The 19,885-nt window shown below is 44.9% G+C and overlaps 2 protein-coding genes across 2 annotated transcripts in view; one reads left to right on the forward strand and one right to left on the reverse strand.

The window, feature by feature from the left end:
- The window catches only part of ITGAE (integrin subunit alpha E), a 33,400-nt gene extending 19,341 nt beyond the window's left edge, over positions 1-14,059 (forward strand). The window contains 14 exon segments of the mRNA XM_072881949.1: positions 191-319; positions 1,735-1,802; positions 2,489-2,624; positions 2,917-3,018; positions 3,333-3,409; positions 4,343-4,420; positions 4,874-4,940; positions 5,028-5,135; positions 8,616-8,690; positions 8,790-8,891; positions 9,333-9,428; positions 10,020-10,130; positions 10,569-13,156; positions 13,344-14,059. Coding sequence (XP_072738050.1) covers positions 191-319; positions 1,735-1,802; positions 2,489-2,624; positions 2,917-3,018; positions 3,333-3,409; positions 4,343-4,420; positions 4,874-4,940; positions 5,028-5,135; positions 8,616-8,690; positions 8,790-8,891; positions 9,333-9,428; positions 10,020-10,130; positions 10,569-10,625 — 1,206 coding nt within the window. The 3' untranslated portion in view covers positions 10,626-13,156; positions 13,344-14,059.
- HASPIN (histone H3 associated protein kinase) lies at positions 1,044-8,464 on the reverse strand. The gene has a single exon (XM_072881933.1). The coding sequence runs from the start codon at positions 8,390-8,392 to the stop codon at positions 5,780-5,782; it is 2,613 nt and encodes an 870-aa protein (XP_072738034.1). The 5' UTR covers positions 8,393-8,464; the 3' UTR covers positions 1,044-5,779.
- Positions 14,060-19,885: the final 5,826 nt, after the last annotated feature.

Consider the following 19,885-nt stretch of genomic DNA (forward strand, 5'->3'; position numbering starts at 1 on the left):
TCCAAAAAAACCCTTGACAAGCTTATGGTCCACTGATGGCTATTAAACACAGTGGCCCAAAGAAAACATTGGAGCCAGAAGATCCCTAAATATGCCAGAGGATAGAAGCTGGAACAGAGGTGATGTGTGAAGACTTTTGCATTTTAATGCCCAGATATTTTCTCAACTTCTTGTTCTTCCTTTCTTGTAGCCATGTGACTCTGACTGTTTTTCCAGTGTTTTTCTGAGAGTTAAACACGAGCTCTATATGAAAAATGGTAACATGGAGTTTGCTGTTCCTGTGCTGGATAGATACAAGCCATCAGAAATGCATTTTCAGGTAATAAAACACTAGCAAAGAACTTTCTCTCTTTCTAGGATGCAAAGCTCTTACTATTAAAAAATAAATAAATTGTGGCTTTCTTAGCCTTTGCATCTCGTCTTCTGCCCTCTGCTCCCTTTCTAGTTATCAATACTGTATATGGTATATCTACTGGGTAGACTTTAGGTCCAGGTTTCCCCCAAACAGATACTCGTATCTTGTTAAGAGAATCTCATCTCTAAGGTCCAACCTCAGATCTGATAAAAAATTGCTTTACTTTTGACCACGACATTTCTCCTGTGCCTCTGTATAAAATGAGATTAGATGCTACCTGTGAAGAAGGCATGTGGTTTGTGTGTTTTGCGAAGTACTTTTCAGATATTGAGCTCTACGTTGGAACTTATACTAAGACTTATTATTTGAATGGTGCGTTTGGTAGTAACAGCTACACAATTTTCTAATGAAGTAGTCTTAAACATAATGAAAATTATGTATATATTTTTTAGTTTATTTTAGCTTTTTGTTTCAAATTGATTATTTGGGAGGCTGCAAACTTCTCATAAAGTTAAAGGGTAAGTTTAATATCCTGTCTCCTCTCGTGCAGTTTAGTACCAGGATTCCTACAAGCTAAGCTACCTCTTTTTCACAGTTAGTCTGAAATCCAAATCACAGCTTCTGAAAAAATTCCACAAAGCTCTGTAAAGAGACAGCTTTTTGCTACTTAATAGGAGTCTTTACCACAATTCAATATTTAATTAGCTGTCCATAAAGCAAGGACAGAGAAGTTAGGACAACATTTAGCACTGAGCAATAATGAACACTAATTGCTATAGTTGCAGTACTCTTAGGGATTATGATGTTGATGGTACATTTATTTCCTAAGAACAATTTATGAGATTCTTTACTGTTGGTCAGCATTGCTTAGTACTTATGTGCCTGATATCTAATTATTAATTATCATTGAACCTCTCCAGAAATATCAGCCACAGACAGTAGATTTTTTTTTTATTGGTGAATAAAACTATTGCTAAAAGAAGTAACCTAATCTCTACAAAATAGTGTGCCTATAAGCTGGCACAACATATGAACATATTTATTCAAGAAAAACATATCATCTCTGGAAAAGAAGTTTAATATTATTGCCCTGTGACAATCCAAGGGTAAACAACTGGCATTTCTTTAACAAGACCTAGTCCCCAGTGAAGACTTTTCATGCTATTGCTGATAGACCTTCTCCTGGGAGTTGAATTGCAAAACATCATCAATTTAGGACTGACTTATCACTAAAGGGTCTTTTATTTCCAGCTCCTCCTTAATTGAGGTCATGGGAATTTTGGTTTTCAGAGAATGTATGTATATATGTAAAGATATTCTGAATCTGCTATGTTAGGAAAATTAGGACTTAATCTGACTTGATCTGTGTTTGCTTTCAGTTGCCTTACAAGAAGGACTGCAACAAGACCATCTGTACTGCTCATTTAACTTTGACAAGTCAGATCCAGTGAGTCGTAGTTGTATTATCCAGATTTTGCATTTAACATTCATATAAAATGCCTTTGTGAATAAGACGTTTTCTTCAAATTCTCAGACAAGATTTTCTGTCCTTTTGTTTACATTACTTTCCATTCAATTAATCCTTTCCATAACATCACATTCATACAATGCTGTAGCTGTATGCCTCCATGGGCACTGCTGGGCTCTTCTAGGAAATCTCGGGGGAAAGACCAAGGTTTGAACAACTGTAGTCATCCTAAAATCACAATTCTGGCATTTAATTGTGAACATGTGATTTTGTTTTAGGCTGATGCACAGCATAGCACTACAGCAAAGAGTTGCTCAGTTTACATAGTCTTAGACAAACAGTAGGCATCACTTCATTGTAAAAAGCTACCCTGGGGATTCACTGAAAGGCTAATCAAGTGGAACGATGCTTAAAAATCTATCCTGGTGTAAAACAGAAAGAAAATGTTACGTAAAGTTTGAGATGACTGCTTTCAATATGAAGAAGGAAGCATTTTCCTACACACCCTGAAGAATACTGAATAATTAATTGGGCTATTGCATTATCCTGTGTGTGAAAGCATTTGGAGGGAGCAATTACCAGAACCAGAATGCTTCAGGCCTGTTATTAAATAACTACCCTTAGAAATTACATATCACCCATCTCATTTTTCTGTCTGCTTCTAGAAAGGAAGTAGTGGTGGGCCACACTAAAGAAGTGACCATGAATGTTTCACTAACAAACAGTGGAGATGACTCGTACATGACAACTATGGTCTTGAACTATCCTAAAAACCTACATTTCAAGAAGGTGACTGTTGAGGTAAGATTGTAGAACAACACTTCAGCTAGCAGCAGACTGCTGAAAGAAAACCCAGCACAGACTCCTATTAATTTACTACCTCAATAAATCTTGAAGGAAGGTCCAGGGAAGGGAAGGAGCATTTCAGTTGTTAGGACTAGAGCCTGAATACTGGATTTATCTGATTTAAGACTCCCAAGCTTTTATTGGGCTATTTGTACCTAATTCGTTTTATGGGAGCAGTCACAGACTGAGTTGAATTTCCCAGTCTGTTTTTACTCAACATTAAAAAGCATTCCTGTTCTGTTGGCAGCCATCCTCTCCTGCTATTCACTGTGGCCAACCAATACCATTAACTCCTGTAGTCTTATCCTGTAACTGCAGAATTGGGCATCCAGTATTCAAGAAGACAACGGTAAGTAGAGATCATTATTTTCACTTTTTCCCTACCTCTAAACAGTACTTTGAGTAGCTGCTCTTGCACCCTCTATGTCTTACAATTAGGCCAGAGCCGCTATTCTTTCTAATTCAGCTTATGGCTGGTGTGCATTTTCTCAAGGCAAGAGATAATTTTCATATTCCTGCACTTTCCTTAATGTCTAATTTCTCCAGAAGGGAATGATGAGCAGAAAATATATTAGCTGTCATGTTTTAACAGTACCCTGGTGAGTAAAGAGTGTTTACAGGGTAATCGATATTTTGTTATGTCTTTCTCTTCCCTCAAAATAGGCAAATTTTTCAGTGATTTGGCAATTAGATGAAAGCATATTCCAAAATAAGTCTGCAATCACCGTTAATATCACCAAGTGAGTATTGCTATTTTCACCACAAAATACACTGTGAACTAGAAAGGAAATAGCAGAATTCCTGCTCAGTGTCCATACTATTTATCGGTCACCAGTTACACAAAACTATACTTGTTCTTTTCAACCTTCTAAAGCATTTGGATCCATGTGAAAAATCTTTCCTTCCCTTATGATAATTTTAGCTTTGCTCATACTTCATTATTTCAGTAAAAGATGGAGCACCCTTTAAGGGTGTAGTACAAATACATAGTACATATTTGAAAGTTTGTGTTTTCTGAAACAGCAAACTGGGTTCTGGCATTCTCCTTCCTTAGCAGAGAGAACAGATGATTAAAATATATAATCCAGCTCTGTTCCAAGTAAAGCTTTCACTCCAAATGACTGGGATGAAAACATACATTCAGGGCATTTTTCTTGATTAGGGGCTTTCTAATGGGGGGAAGTTACCTTTCAGATTTCTTTCTTGTCACATTCCTCCCATTAAAATCTATGGGGACTGACTAGTACACAGCATTTTTTAAACAGAGAACATCTTTAAAAAGGAAATGAGAACTCATCTCTGGCAGCTATGCTTCCTTGCAAGCACGGTTTAAGGCAAAGGTTTCTACATAAATTAATGTCTCGTTTTGGGAGGGGTAGAAGTTTTAAATTTTGATTAATGAAAGCAATAGTATGTATTCACAAATTAGGGTTGGTTTGCAGGGAGACATTTCAAGGCACTGACAGATTTCAAAATCTGTAGTAATACAGGGCTACTCCAACACTACTGTACCATGTCACCAAGTGGGCTGGCACCTCTCCTTTCATTAATTACTGCCACTCTGTTTCCATCCCTCTTGTACACCCAATATTAGCAGTTCTCAAACCATAGAAATAAAGGACCAAGGCAGGCAGATGATAATATTGTTTCATCCATCCTTTTTTTTTTTAAAGTATAAATGAAAATAGCACCGTTCTGACTGAAGAACACATCCTTGATGTCAGATATGCATTTACTGCAGTCCTTACCAAGTAAGTTTTAAGAATATTGAATTATATTGCATTACTTTAGTCAATTAGAAGAAAAAAGATTGAGAGGATGCCTGGTAAGATGCCAATACAATTTCCATCTTAATAATTTCAAGCACTGCAGATTGTCAAAGTCACTTTCTGTGGTACTAGACAGCAAAAGTAAAGAGTCTGGAAGACAGAACAGTAAAACTGTATCATAGGCAGGGGGATACCTGGGGTCTCTCACTGCTTAGCTTGTAAAAAATAGACTTCAAGATAGGTTCAAAGATGCATCTGGTTGATAGACTGCATATATACACACGCATATATAGGCAGACTTCATAGACAGCATTCCAGTTATAACAAATCCGATGATGCTCTTAATTACTTAATGCATCTGGGTCATTGGATGTACTAATTTTTAAGAATAATCTAATTCACTTTTCATTTAGTTTGATTTATCATTCTCTTTAGACCAGTTTCTTTAATGTACGTGAACATTAGTGAAGGACTTCTTGAAAACAAGGAATTCAAATTTAATGTAAGTATAGCTTCAAATTTAGGTCATCTGATCCATCTGCAATCAGGACTAAAGAACACTTATTACCTTGCCCATTTTCTTCTGTAGATAAATGGAGAAAATCGCTTTAACGCTACCATCAAGTTACAGATTTGGGTTCCTATCAGTATACAAGGTCACAACATAATAACGGTCAAAAATGCATCAGGAACACAGGTACTTTTTTCTTATTTTTTTCCTAATCCAATACCTCCTCACTGGTCCTTACAGAGAAAAAAAATCGTATTATTGCAGATTAGTGGTTTTAAAACCTACACTATGACATTTTGTAGCATCATTCCAGGCACAAGTTTGGCCAAACTGAACAAAAGTTCATTTTTAACGTTAAGTGAAAAGGTGGGGTTTCTCCCTTCTCTGTCCCCAACTGGGCTAAGAATAGTTACTTTTGTTCTCACTGTCCAGAACTTGGTTTTTTTTCTTAAAAAAAAAAAAGCATTTGTAAGAAAGACAATATAGTAAGGAAAGAACTTTTAATAATCTAAGATTAAAAAGGTAAGAAAACTTCTGTGGAATTCAAAACATTAATTGAGCCCAAAGAAGTATTCCCCCCACCCCCCTTCTCAAACGTCAACTCTGTTCTCTCCCCACCATCACCCCTCAAAAAAAGTACATATGGAGACATCTTGGAGCAGAGGACTTTTTGGGGGGGTTTTTTAGACATTTTTGACAGTGTATCATACACATTGGTAACTGATCATAACGCTTCTTCATTGTACCAACATTTAAAAAATCATACATAAACAGTAAAGGAGAAAGGCAGTATCAGTGACGTAGTGCTTGGAAACATTGCACTGCTTTGCTCACTGGAAGAGGCTGCTGTTTTGTAAAACTTCATTGGCAGACTCAAAGGTCAGAACTTCTTTGTGGAACTTATTGAGCTGCTGCTTTATTTTCCTCATGGCAGAAGCCGATTCCTTCTTCTTGTAGCTCATGCCTTTCAAAAGTTTATCTGACAAGTAGTGCAGCCAGAGGACGTTGCTGTGTGGATGATAGTCAGTCCAGCTGTTGGAGTTCTCCGCTTTCATTTGCCTGTAGATATCACACTGGTAGTCCCCTGTGCCTTCAAACAGTTCTTTATCAGTGGAAAGGTCGCAAAACACAGTTAACCCATCCTTCTCCAGCCGAGACAAGGTATAATCTATGATGTTGACGTGAATCCCTGCTGTGGGGATTGTGTGCGTTGTCCCATTCAACACATAATTAAGCTCCTTTACATCCGTTTTCTTCACCAGCACATTCCCCCAGTGCAAGTCTCTGTGCTCGAAGTGCAGTTCCTGTTCTGCCACAGCCAGGGAAGCAGTGACCTGGTGCAAAATGCTTTTTGCTGATGCCACTGAACTGAACCTGTTTCTCATACGCTCCAAGTCACTGCCTCCAAATTCAAACTCCAGAACCATGAAGAGCTGCTCGTCCCCAAAAAGGTCTGGCCGATCATTTTCTGATCCCATTACGTTGTGGTATTTGTCCCAGGCTTCCAGGAGATACTTAGGATAGGCCCCTTGAACACAGTGCACAGAGTACAAGCTGATGAAGCCAACAGTCCTATTCACAGACTCTTCAGACAGAAGACTGAGTTCTTTTGAAATAATTATCTCAGGCAGAATCTCTCCAAAGCTCTTTTGAGGTTCACCGTTTACTCTTTCAGTCCCCTCAATGGGAATTATTTTTAAGGCCACAGGTCCTCTCTCACTATCGATCTGGAAGACCTCTCCAAACACCCCTTCTCCAATTTTCTTGCAATCTTTCATCTTCTCTAAAGGAATGCATTCCTCAAAAGCAATAGGTCCCTCCTGGTGGCATTCCCCAAACACCTTCTCTGCATCCGTAAGCATTAGCTCCAGGGCAGAACAGGAATTCCTGGGAGCCAGCAGGACCATGGAGGAAGCAGACCAAGTGCAGCAGTGAGCCTCACCAGCAGATGGGGTTGCTTGGTGCCCTGAAAGCTGGGGTTTGACAGAAGGGGTACAAAGGATGCTGTTGCAGGAACTCTCTCCTGTGGTAACTTTCTTCTTCTTATGGAAGGACAAAGATGCTCGAACTCTACCCCAGGAATGGGAGCTATTGAGGAGTGAATAGTCATTGTCTCTTATAACTACAGACATCTCCAGAACACCCTTCTTCATTCCTTTTTGCTTCATCTGTGGTCTGAAAAATGAGTTATTGGGCTGCTGCTGTCTCTCATTTTTGTGCCTTTTTGGACGGAGCCTTGTTTGCCTCCCCCACCGGCTGGCACTGAAGCCCCTGATGCAAGCTTTTCTACAGGTGCTTCCCTCCCCAGAAATGACCATGGTACTTTTATGTTTATTCTCCAAGGTTCCTTGAAGGCCCAAAGGAGATAGTGGCTGCTGGCAGGCAGGCTGAATATCTGCCTTTTTGTTGCATTTCATGCTTGTCAGCCACACTTGCACTTCTTGAGGGTCTAAGACCACCACCGGCGTAAGCTGGTAGTTCTTGGTTTTGCCTCTCTGACGAGGCCAGCTTCCTTTTGTTGAATCTCTCCTTGGATCATCACACGGTTCATCAAAAGCGGCACCGTCACAGGGTGCAGGGCGCTGTGGCTCACCGTTAGCAGGGGGCAGCGCTGCCTGAGGAGCGGTGGTGGCTTTCTGAGGGGGCGAGGGAGCTTGTGCCCGGCAGCGTCCCCGCACCGACGCCCTCAGAACCCTGCCGGACTTCTGCTCCGCCGAGCCCGCCTCACCGCTCCCTTCCCTGCCTTTTCGACAGGACCGTCCAGCCCCCTCTTCCCCCGCGCTGTCAGCCCCCGGCAACGGCGGCAGCTGCTCCGAGTCTCCCCGAGATGACTCCAGCGAGCTCACGGCGCTGCCGGCCGAGGCGCTCCGCTGCCTGCGCGGCGGGGAGTACAGCTCCAGGCTGCCGCCCAGCCCCGAGCCGCCCTCCGCGCTGGTGCTGAGCAGGAGCAGGGCCCCGAGCTCGGCCGGCGAGCGGGGCCGGCGGCGGGGCCGGCGGCGCGGGGGCGGCCACTGGGGGGTGCTGCACAGCAGGGGGCGCCGCGCCCCGCAGGGCGGCCCCTGGCGGCGGCGGGCGGCGCCGCACGGGGACGGAGACGGGGACGGGGACGGGGAGGGCGAGGGGGAGGCGGGGACCGCCGGCCCCGGCGGACGGTTCTCCTTCGCCGCCGCGCCGCCGCGGCGGGTCCGCAGGCGCCAGGGGCGGGCGGGGCGCTTACCCAGCGGCTGGCGGCGGCGCTTGCCGGGCGGCGAGAAGTCGGGGTCGTCCGAGGGGGCGGAGAAGGTGCTGGAGCCGGCCGAGGCGGTGCTGGAGCCGGCCGAGGTCGAGCTGAAGAACCGCTTGCGGTCCTGAGGCGGCGAAATCCATCGGTCGGCCGCCGGCAGCGGGCGGAGGTGCCCGCCGCGCCGCGAGTAGGTGCGGAGCAGGCGCGGCTGGAGCGGCATGGCGGCGGCCCCGGGCCAGGCCCTGCCTGACGGGGAGCCGCGGCGCCCGCCCGCCTCCGTTTCAAACGGGGTATCGCGAGAACTGGGCGGGGCGGGGGGGCGAGAGGACGGAGGGGAGGGGCCCCGCCGCCGGGCCCCGCCCCCGGCCGCGGCTGGCCCCGCCCCCCGCGGTTTTGGCGCGCGTGGGGCCCGCGGCCGCAGCGCTGTGACCGTTCGGTTTCAGGAGGCGACGGAGTGCGGGGTCAGCCCTGAACCGGTGCCGGATCTCCGGGAGTATTCCGGCGGCACAGAACCAGAGGTGAGCGGTGCTGGCACCGGCTGCTGCTGTGGGGACAAACGCGGGTGAGCCGCGGACACCCGTGGCGGCCGGCGACTGAGCCGCTCCGTTGCGTTGCAGGGCGTTCGGGACGTGCAGTATCAGTGCGTGCGCTGCTCCGTCCGAACCGACGGAGACAATATCACCGTGACAGCAGAATTGTCTTTAAACAACCCGTACCAGGTACACCCAAAAGACCACACTCCTAAAAACTGGTACCTGCCAGAGGTTCCAGGTAAGGGTTTCTTCTGCATCGCAGCGGAGATGTTGCTCTTCCACGTGTGATGGTATTTGCTGACCCTGCAGAGCAAAAGGAATGTTTTATCCACGGCGGTGTCTCCCAGGAGGCACTCGGCACTTAGAAGAAATGCTGCGGTCTTCTTCCTTCCTTCAGAAATTGCTCTTTGTGAAATGACTCTTCCAGCACCGCAAGCTTTCATCGCTCCAGACAATTTGTCCTGAGTGATAGTTACGCATGAGGTTATATACACAAGACACAGTCTGGTGGCAGAACTGTACAGGGTGGTTCTTAGAGTCTGAATAAGGATTTGCTGTTGCAACACTTTTTTTCTGAAAAGACTGAAAAGTGACTGATATTTTGTTCCTTTTATTTCTTTTCCGTAGTTCTTAAAAAGCAGAACTGTTCTGCTGGTCCCTGGAAAAATCACCTTCAACAGAGGACTCTATTTGGGCCTGAAAGAAGAGAATCATCATGCTGAGGTATCAGAGCATCACGTAGGCAGCTTGGTCCTTCCCTTGGGGCAGGAACAAGTGAGAAATGCAGATATTTTTGCTGAATCTAGAGAACGTAGCAAGTTCCCAGTGTTAAATCGTGGACCTTTTGAAGCAAACATCTGTTCTGCCATTGAGTTTAGTGAAACCAGGTTTTGACTACAGGATAAAAGCAGAGGGAGGATATTTGCTAGTGCATATCAGAAAAGCTTTGAGTGTTCTGTATTGAACTCTGCGTATCATCTCACAGTTGTGGCTATCACAGAGACCTCCTGTCCTCTCAGGGATTTCAACATGAATATTCCTTCTCTTTCCCCAGTGAAGACATGCTCTTTAACCTGAAAGATTGGCACTGGTGTCTGTTGTAATCACTGTAAACTCCTAAAGAAGGCTCAGTAAATTTAACTCCCTTGACTATGCTTGCAATATGAAAAATGATATTGTATTGCAAAGTACCTGCATAGTTAGATTGATGGTGCATCTAGCATAGTTTAAAGGCTGAATGCTAGCTCAAACTATATAGCTTTCTCAATTAAAAGCTAACCAAGAAAAAAATAACTGGCCTTGATTCTGTTCCAGATTACTCTTGTCTTCCTGAAAGACGAAGTATTTGATCCCTTGCCTACTGTCATAGGAAGCTGTGTTGGTGGACTTGTCTTGCTGGTGTTCATTATTCTGCTCCTCTGGAAAGTGGGTATCATTAATGCACACACAGCAAAATGGAAATCTTTTTGTTAGATGTTTTAAAGTTTTTTCAGATTTCTCTAAGTATGAAAGCGGATTTTTTCAAATGCACACTGAAGGACATCTGCCACTTACTGTTGTAAAACCTCAGCCTTACATGTTGAGCTATTCTGAGCATTGCAGTATAACCTCTCAAGCCCTGTTTTGAAGTGCTTTGCAGAACATATGAACATTATGAAGTGTTTATAGATGTTCTGAAAAGTTTTGAACGATGTAAGCCTTCAGGCTTACAGCTCCGTCAGAAGTCATACCTTGTTGCACCATGCATTCACTCATTCACTTATTGCAACCCTGAGAAGGAAAAATTTTTTAAATTGTTTTAAGAAAAAGCAAAAAATAGTGCATACAAAAAGACTTAACAAGTTCTTTTAATTTTTTCCCCAGTGTGGCTTTTTCAAAAGAAACTATAAAACTATGATGGAGCAAGAAGAAACTTCCTGAAGACTAAGCTGACCAAAGCAGAAAGCTCTGGATTCTTTCACTGGCTTTTTGGAAATAGCAGAGTCAAAGTCTGGCTAAGATGCAAAACAATTCATATTCCCTGCTAGAGCTATGGCACTCCGGATCTTGGCACTCTCCCAGATTGCTGTTTTGACCAGAGGGGCCCAGCTTTTTTGGGCAATTCAGTTGCCTGCTTGTTTAATTTGAACTGACTGTTCATCACAGAGGGACTGCCTGGTATTGATAAACTAGGCTCCCCATGAGAAATTTTGCTTTAATGTAGATATGCTAGGAAAAATTCATCTTGGAGCCTGTTAGATTTATGTATTGGATTGCAGTCTTAGTTGCTGTGATGCTGAGTGGGTTTTAAATTGATTTTAGTACCGAGTAGCTTCAGAATAGATTGAAATAGAAATGAATTAGGGGAAGCTTCCCATCCTGCTATTGCTAATGAAAATAGAGACAAGCATTTGGCGTATACATGTATACACATATACATGTGTATATATACAAATTCGTGCATTTTAATACAGTAATGTATGTCCCTTGATGTCTCATTCTTGGAGTCAGAAGCATGTGTATGTGGCAATTAGTTTTTTGTACCTCACAATCTTCTTTCTGATTTTCCATTTTCAGTTGCTTTCAAATCCTGATTTGGTCACAAATGAACACTTGTATCATGGACCTCATTGCCAGTTCAGACAGACTCCTCCTATATCAGAAGATACTTCCCCAAGTTAGCATGGCTCACCACACCTCTTCCAAAGCAGCTGTGTTTGAATCGAGGGCAGAGCCAAGCAGTGAGCTGCAGTGTCGACCACAGCAGTGTTGCCATTCACCCTGCTGGTTGTGTGACAGAAAATAGGGTGAATCATGAGCAATCTCAGTTTATCAGCTGCAGATTATCAGTAATTGCAATTTATAGGCTTTGGGGAAGGAAGGTACCTGGCCAGACCCTGTGGCTGGCTTTAGCAGGTACCAGGTGTTGTCTTTCCTGAGCAATGAAATGATCTCAGGACCCCTCAGGTGCTCGCTGTTTTTAAAGAAGGATGAGTACAGACACTTGGTACTATTTCTGTCTTTGGCTTTGTCTGTCCCCAGTTGTGTAGTTGTTCTATTTCTGCTATGTTTGGCTATCCATAAACCCCACAAATCTAATGTGTGTTTACACACAGCACTAGATTAAACATAGATTTTCATTCAGACCTTCAGAAGGCAAACCACTTCTTGTCTCTTTTGGCTTAACCAATATTGCCTGATGGAAAACTAAAGTTAACAAGCAAACTGTGGCCTTCATTGGAGTTTCCTTGTAAAATTCCTGTCTGGTACCCAGGTACTGCTATTGATACATCTCTTCAAGGCTATTAGAGATCACCTTCATGATGGGATGGGCATCCTGCAGGCTGTACAACCCTGGGTATGTCCTAGCTCTAAATTTGGCTGCTAAACAGCCAGAAGTCAAAGGTGCTAAGCACACCGGCCTGCCTGCTTAGGACAAAAGTAAGAGGTACCACAGCAAGATACTGTTTGAGGAATATAGGGCCCTTGTGTGACTTTCAACAGTACAAGAGAGGGGTGCAGAGATCTTGCGCTCTCATCCAGCTCAATCAGCAGCTGCAGCCATTCTTCTGGCTTGAATTTCTTTCTCTCTCCCCCCTGGCTGGTCGTACAGTTCCTTGGAGCCGCGTACAGAGAGTGAGTCACTACAGATCTGCTTACAAGTGCCAGGGGTTGAGGAAGTGAGACTTCCTAGGTGAGACCTCAGAAAGGAAATGATTGCCTGAACCGAAGAACCACCTGTGTCAGGCTTTTTGTCATAACAGCTCTGTACTGTTTGGAAAGAAATGTGCTTTGCCTGGTCTGAATGGCTTTATTGTCACCCCCCTTGTGTAAATCCTTTTTTTGTAGTGTTTTTAATTGCATATTCTTTGAAAATAAAGCCTTGCAAGAGAAGCCCAACTGTGTATTGCACTTGCTGGCTGAAGGTGGTTTGAGCATTTTGCTGTACCCTTTCCCAGGTAGCATAGCAAGTCTCTGGGGCTGCTCTCCATCACTCAGTCTGGATTTTGGCAGAGCTGTTACAAAGTTGTTGTTCTTTGTGTGTCCCTGTCTGGAAGGACCTTTATGAGGAATTAAGTACATGGAAAGCAGAATATGCTGGGCTGAGAGAGAGAAACCCTTTGAAGAGCTTCAGGCAAGAGAGCTGCTCCTTTGGAGCAGCTGTGCACAGTAGTGACTGAGGTGGTGGCTTTATAAGGAAGATGCTTTTTCAAAGGTTCCTTTTTTATTCACTTATTCATTTATTTTTAAGTTTCAGGGCATGTTGGCTTTTCTTAGGGGAGGGAAGTGTGTTGTCTGCTTTTTCCACTGCTCTAGACAGGACTTGCACCGAGTGACACGGGGTGCAGACAACTGTCAGTGAAAGGACTGCAGTATACCAGCAGTTGTGGTCTTGCTGCCCATCCTCCCTCCCAGACCTTCTCCATTTCACACTGAAGTACCTGTAGATCTCTACAGTTGGACCATACTCGGTAAGTCTGGGCACAGAAAAGCTCTTTGTAGTTTTTTTGATTAATTTCCTAAGGGAAGGAGTGTTAATTGTAGAAGCTGTGCTAAGAATAAGGAGTTGCAAGGAGAGTTTCATCTTCTCAAGGCTAAACAAACCCAGCTCCTTCAGCCAATCTTGTTATTCTCCCTCTTTCTCTCCTTTTTTTCTAGTTTCTTCTCTGAATTAAGTTTCCCTCATTACTTGGATCCCTTTTGTTGTCCCTTATGGCTCTCAAGGAGGTCAGCCCTTGCAGCGGGTAATGCTATTTTCCTTTTTAGATGTTTTTTTCTTAAATGCATTACAGGGTTCTGTGACTTGTAATTTCCGATGAGTGCCATCCGACCATTTAATTCTTTGCAATTGCTATAGTAGATGCCAAACACATTTGCAGTAATTGGATGGCACTTAAGGGATTAGTCAAGACTGCCAAGACTCACAGTCATCCAAACCACAGCTGGGTTTTTGTGCTGTTTCCATGGAAGCCTTGCTGTGTCTGCTTCTAAATTTATTTGCAAACTGCATTTTGAATAAAATCCCCTATGCAAAAGCCTTGTCAACATTTGTGGCCTTGCTGTGTGGCCCTGACTTTAGTGCACTCTGGCAGTGGCACTGTTATGCCATCCCCCTGAATGGCAGAAGATTTGCAAATGTTTAATGACTCAGAGTCATTAAACATCTGACCCCAGCCAGGCTAACGTGGTGGCAGGCTGTTTGGGGTCCAGGTGTCATGGGCAGAGAAGCTGCTGCAGATGTCCTAGAGCCCTCTGAGCTGTAAGGGTCATTCATAATCTTTATGCATTGTGCAAAGACAGCAGAGTGTCTGCAGACCCACAGCGTCTTGGGGGAAGGAGGGTCTCTCTGCTCTTGAGTACGAAATACAAACTAGGATGGATTGTGTCCTAAACTCTTTTCCATTCAGGTCTGTTCTCCCAACACTGCTCATTAGGCTGGAGGGACTTGTTACTCTACCTTTGTCTTGCTCTGTTGGGGAGGGACGACTCCCAGTGCGGCTGGTAGCCCAGGAGAGCAAGAACAGATGCTTGTTCTCTACCCACTGAACGGTCCTGATCACGCATCCCCATCCGCTGCCTTAGCTCTGAGTCCTGGCTTGGCTCCATCGCTCCAGGTTTGGACATTAGCTTCTGGTAGGTGAGCTTGGCCTGATAGATTTTGGCTATTTTTACGGTGATCTGACCAAGGAGTAGGAAGTGTGAAGGTGGGTGGTGACTGACAAGAGCTGATGTATCTGAGATAGTTTTTTAATTGTATCCTTGAAGGGGAGGACAGGATGCATTTTGCGATGCTATTTTAATCAGGGGTGATACCAGCTGCTTATGTCTTTCTCATATGCCAGGGACATTCGCAAGCTTTGAGTTATAATTCCCTCAGCGTGTTCAGAAGCTGACAGGTTCATGTATTGAACTGTGGGTGTGTGGTGGCCTGGTGGTTAGCAGCAGTAAGTGAAGTGGAAGTCTGCTGCTCAGGAAAGCTTATCAGGAAAAGGGCGTAAGTAGTTCTTCATTATTAAGTGCTGGCTGCTGACGTAAGAGCATCAGATAGGAGCCATGAAGTGCTTTGCTGGGCTTGAGAGCCTGTTGGGGCAGCTTTATTTGGAGACTAATTGGATTGCAGCTCAAGAGAGAAATTTCTTGTCTCTTATTATGGCAGGATGAATGAGCTGGAATGGAGCAGCGCTGCTGCAAGCAGGTTGCTCTGACTCTCTGCCAGCTTGGCTAAACCAGCTCTGGTATGTCTGTGCAGCACAGCTGGGACACATCAGCCTCTTGCTGGTTGGTAGGACGTAACTGGCTTAGAGCAGCACCAGCCTGCAGAGCTAAGGCAAGGTCAGGTGCCAGCCTGAGGGTGTTGCTCATGAAACCTTTTCCTCTGGGGGTCAAGTCTGAGTTGCACAGAAGTTTTCCTATGGCTGGAAAGAGTTGCCAGTTGGTAATTTCAGGGAGGAAAGGGTGGAGGCCTCAGTCTAGCCTTTCTAGCTGTTTATATGACCAAGGTGAAGGAAGGGGATGAAGGTGTCTCTTCAGCACTTGCAGCAAGGTAAGCTCTGATAGAGCTATCCAGCCAGGACCAGTTTCAGATCTTTCCAGGTCCGTAATGATACGTGTTGGCAAAGAAGTAAAAAACTGATCTGTCGGGCATATTCAAGAGCAGGGTTTCACTGTTAAGTCAGTGGTTAATGTGAATACACATTTTATTAAACCCCTTCAGCTTTCAGGCCTTTGATTTAACATTCTCCTCTTATTCCCCAATAATGCTTTTATTGGCTGACCTTAGAAGGTGAAAACATTGCAATACAGCACTGCATAATGCTGCTGTTCCAGCCATCATCATACTCAATCTCCTAGCAATGTTTTATGTGCATTTTTATTTAATTTCTGTTATCTGACTCAGTGCCAGCTCTCTCAGAACAGGGCATGATGGATTAGTCATTAGATGTGCAGTATTTTTCTTCCCTCTCTTTGGTCCTCTTCCTCAAGCACTCTCACTTCTTGGGTTGGAAGAGAGGAGTGGATAAACACTCCTGCTAATGATAACAAGACCTCCTGCACACTGTGTAGGAGATTCAAGACGGGGAAGCAACCTGGAATGCATTCAAAGGCTGAAAATTGCTCTACTGGAAATGAGCTGGATCAAAGAGAGAATATATTCTGGAACTTCAGCGTGCTTCCATTTCTCACTCCTGCAGACAGGTTTGGATGCTCCTGTGGGTAATGACAGAAAGACTCTTTCCACAGGTTCCCTTTCTAGGCAAAAAAAATCTGAATGTCTTTCTGATAGCTTCTGAAAGAGAGATTTCCTTTCCATTGTGGCTACTTCTGTGCACATTGTGCAACCTACTTCTTATTTACACTGCAAAGGCACAGTGAGGATTAAAAGAGAAGCTGAATGGAGCATTTATCACTGCAGGGTGCACACACATTTCTTTGTTCTTGCATCCAAACACATCATCTTCGGAAAGCAGCTTCTGCTTGATGTTGCTGATTTCCATGTGTTTCTGTGTGCATGAGGTGTGGTTTACAAGCAGCTTCCTCTTTCAACCTGTTCAACTCTTCCCCTTGTTTTTTGTTTTTTAAGATCTTGCAAGTATGATACTATGGGAAAAAAATGCTAATGGAGAGAGCTGACCTCTGCCTTTTCCACTGTTCATTTCCTTGCCAAAATAGTTTATCTCCTATTTACATCCTCTGCTCCTTGTCTCCTTTCTGTTTCAGTAGCTGGTCTGGCGCCTGTTTCTAAAGGATGCATCACTCAGGCATTTGCTGCAGGAGCATTTCCAGTGCTTCAGAAATGTCTCAGCATCTTCTGCGTCAGCTGTCATGCATTTGGGAGCCGATGTTTTCTGTTGCACTTGATAGCTCAGTAAAGGGTGGAGTGGGGATCACTGTGAGAATTAGTGCCTGGGAGTGATCATTTGGAACTGGAAGCGAATGAGACAAGTGCCTAAAACGGGCACCTCCAGCAGTCACTCGTGAATCACACCGGTACTGGCCAGGGCTGTCTGCCATTGCCTGAAAGCATGCGGTCTCTTTTGGGCGCGATGTAAAGATGTTGTTGGGCTGAACTTGAAACGTTTCTATGCTGCAATGCCATCAAGTGACAGATGTGACCTCGCTGTGTTTCATATGCCACTGTGTCAGAGCAGGGGTCTAAAGTTTAATTTCCACAGTCCCTTTACGTGGCATTTATGGGCTCGTGACTGAGCTGAGTTGGGCTCTGAGGCAGCTTTACACCAAAGAGCTACTGACAGGTGGAGAGAAATGTAGATGAGGAGCAGTCTGGGCAGACAGGGACGTGTATCCTATGGCTACGTGTGAATAATGAGAGAGCAATTACCAAGAGCAGTATGAAGAGTTACGTATAGGTGTAACATGTCAGGAATAAAAAAAGAGAGAGAGAAAGGGAGAGTTTTGGTACTGGAGGAGAAATCCTCCTTGTGAGAATTTCCAAAATGAGTAAATAGCCCTCACGGGAAAGGAGCAGAACTGTTTTTTTCCATGGGAAATTCAAAATGTTGGACTCAAGAAGGGAGATATCTTGCAGAAGAGATCCAGCCTTAGTCCCTTGAGAAGGACTAAGAGAAACTACTGGCTTTTTGTCTTTAACTGATGATGATTAGATTTTTTTAGGTTATTTACTCCCCCCACCCCCGGAATGAAACTGCTTATATTTGAACAACCCACAGATACTTTGAGAAGAACATCAGTAGTCATGATTTCCAGGCAAGAAAAAAAGTAAGGTTGTGAAAACTAGAGGTGGTAAGAACAGTATCTGCAAGAGCATGCTAACAGCACTGTTGTAGCACAAATCTAGCCTGTGCTGAGCAGCATTCAGAAAATTCAGAGAAACATTTGATACAAATTGAGGCTTTTTATTCAAAAACAACTATTGCAACTGTGCTTCTACTTGATGGCTCTAAAAAACCCAGAGAAGTATCAGTTTTACATCCTTTTTTTTTTTTTTTTTAGCGATCAAACCCCGTTCACATCTTCAGGTCACACCTATAACAGGAACACTTCTCACTCTTAAGGAACATTTTTTCTAACCTGTGTAAGTCCTTTCTCACATTAATTAACCTGGAAAATAATTGCAGAAAACTCATAGCAGACCTGCATCTGTGCCGCTAAGTAAAACCAGGCCAGGAGGCAACACACTGTTTAACTGCTAGCAAGTTTCCTGGTCTGATTTTAGCCTGTGCAGTCACCCAGACAGATAAGGAAGATGGGGATGGAGGGGGGGGCGTCCCTAGACACCACCGAGGGCTGACTTGTTTCCACTGATACTTTGCCCATGAACTTGGGTGTTCTTAGTGCAGCAGGAGCCGCGGTGGAGGTGGTCCTGAGCCATGGGATATACTTGCTGTTTAGTCCTGTCCCTGGAGCAGTTCCAGCAGGGCCAGGACAAGCAGATGGTGTTCTTGTGGGACCAGACCCATGATCAGAAACGATTCTCAGCTGTCACCCAGCAGCTTGCGCTTGCAGAGTGTCTCATCTAGGAGCAGACTGGGCAGAAGATCAGGTGGTGGATCCTTTAGGATGCTCCTGTCTCCATACAGCTTTGGTTCCTGGAACTGGGTCAGTCTCCCTGTGCCCAGCCCCAGCTTGGCTCTGGGGTCCAGGCAGTGGTGAGGGAAGATAGGCTGAGCCTACCTTTCTTCCTTACTCATTTCTGGCCTCATGGACCACTGTGGTCTCCTTCTTCCCTGCAGGAGTGTGTTTTCTTGGAGGGTTTTGTCTCCTTTGGTTATTATATGTTTTAAGAGGTTTTATTTGTGCTTCAGGCTTTCACACAGAGGATCTTTAAGACTGGAACTAGTGACAATCTGGTCTGTAGGAATCTGGTAAGGAGAAGTGGATACAATGCCCAAATACCATTTGAGGAAGAGGGAAACCATGAGTAGCAGCTGCTTGAGTGAGAAAGAGGGCTCCAGGAGGGGCTTGGGGAGCAGCCAATGTGTTTTGTGAGATAAAGTGGGGTTGCCCATGTGGGGTGTGCACACAGGGAAAGGATGGAACATGGGGAGTGGGAGAGGTGACCAAGACCAGCCCTTTGCTTGCATTGAGGCTGAAGGGTGGCTGCAAAGTTTGGGAGCAGGATTGGGGCTAACCCTGAGCCAGAGGAGCGACCGGGGGGTGCATGGGAGCGGGGGGCTCACGCCCTCAGCAGCCTGCCCGTCACCCCCGGAGCCCCTCGTGGAAGAGCCACATGCTGAAGCAATCGCCCGCCGTGGGGCTGGAGCTGGGGAGTGCCGGGTTAAAAGGAGGCCACAGGGACATTTCTGTTCTAGTTTTGCAGTTGCTGCAGAAAGGTTTCCTTCGCTTTGCAGAAGGAAACTCTGGGGATGGCTGTGGGATGAGGGACAAAATGAGGTATTTTGAGGATAGTATTTTGTTCATTATTACACTGTTTGTGATTCTCTTGTGATTTGGAGCAACCTTGTCACATATTCATTAAAAACGTGATCCATCTGTTTAAATTTGATATGGAATTTAAGGAGGATGAAGGATAAAATTTTCATAAACCCCGAGGTCTTGAGAATGATGCTCCCTGGGAAGAGAGTTGTGTAGGGCAGAGGTGTGCGTGCTGGAGCAGATCACCTCGCTGCACTGCCTGCTGCCTCCATAGTGTGACCGACTCTCTTGACCGGTGTTCAAGCGTGTATCACAGTTGCATACTGTGTAATCTCAAGAGCCTTCCCAGTCTTGACAAAGCCCCATGAGCTAATTGGGTGCTCAGGTGTGAGCTAATTGGGTGCTCATGCATGAACGTGGTAAACCCTGCACTTTATGCCTGATAGACCACCTCATGTCTCTGATAGACTCTTGTCTAATAGAGTCAGTCTACGAGCAGTCCCATCCCAGAAGACATCTGGAGATCATCCAGGAGACATCTCCCATCAGTGCACGGGTACAGGATCCCCCTGGAAAGGGCACACTCCGGTTCGGATCCCAGCTTGCTGCTGGATCTCCTCTTGGTGAGGTACATTAGCTCTTTTAGCCAGGCTGCTGGCAGGTCCTGGCTTCATTTTCCACCTTGGAGCTCATTCTGTTCCCTCCTTAGCCAGGAGACAGTGTCCATCCTTCTTGGTTTAAGTAATGATCATTTCATGTCCTTGCATATGCACATGCCCCTGGGAGTCATCTCTTGCACTGTTGGCTAGTAAACAACTCTTATCTCAGTGAGGGTTAAACTATTC

This window comes from Ciconia boyciana, chromosome 17 (assembly GCF_034638445.1).
Source record: "Ciconia boyciana chromosome 17, ASM3463844v1, whole genome shotgun sequence".
In the NCBI taxonomy this organism is placed as follows: domain Eukaryota; kingdom Metazoa; phylum Chordata; class Aves; order Ciconiiformes; family Ciconiidae; genus Ciconia; species Ciconia boyciana.

Excerpts from the sequence above, each read along its gene's own strand:
- HASPIN (XM_072881933.1), bottom strand. The coding sequence starts at position 8,392 with ATGCCGCTCCAGCCGCGCCTGCTCCGCACCTACTCGCGGCGCGGCGGG.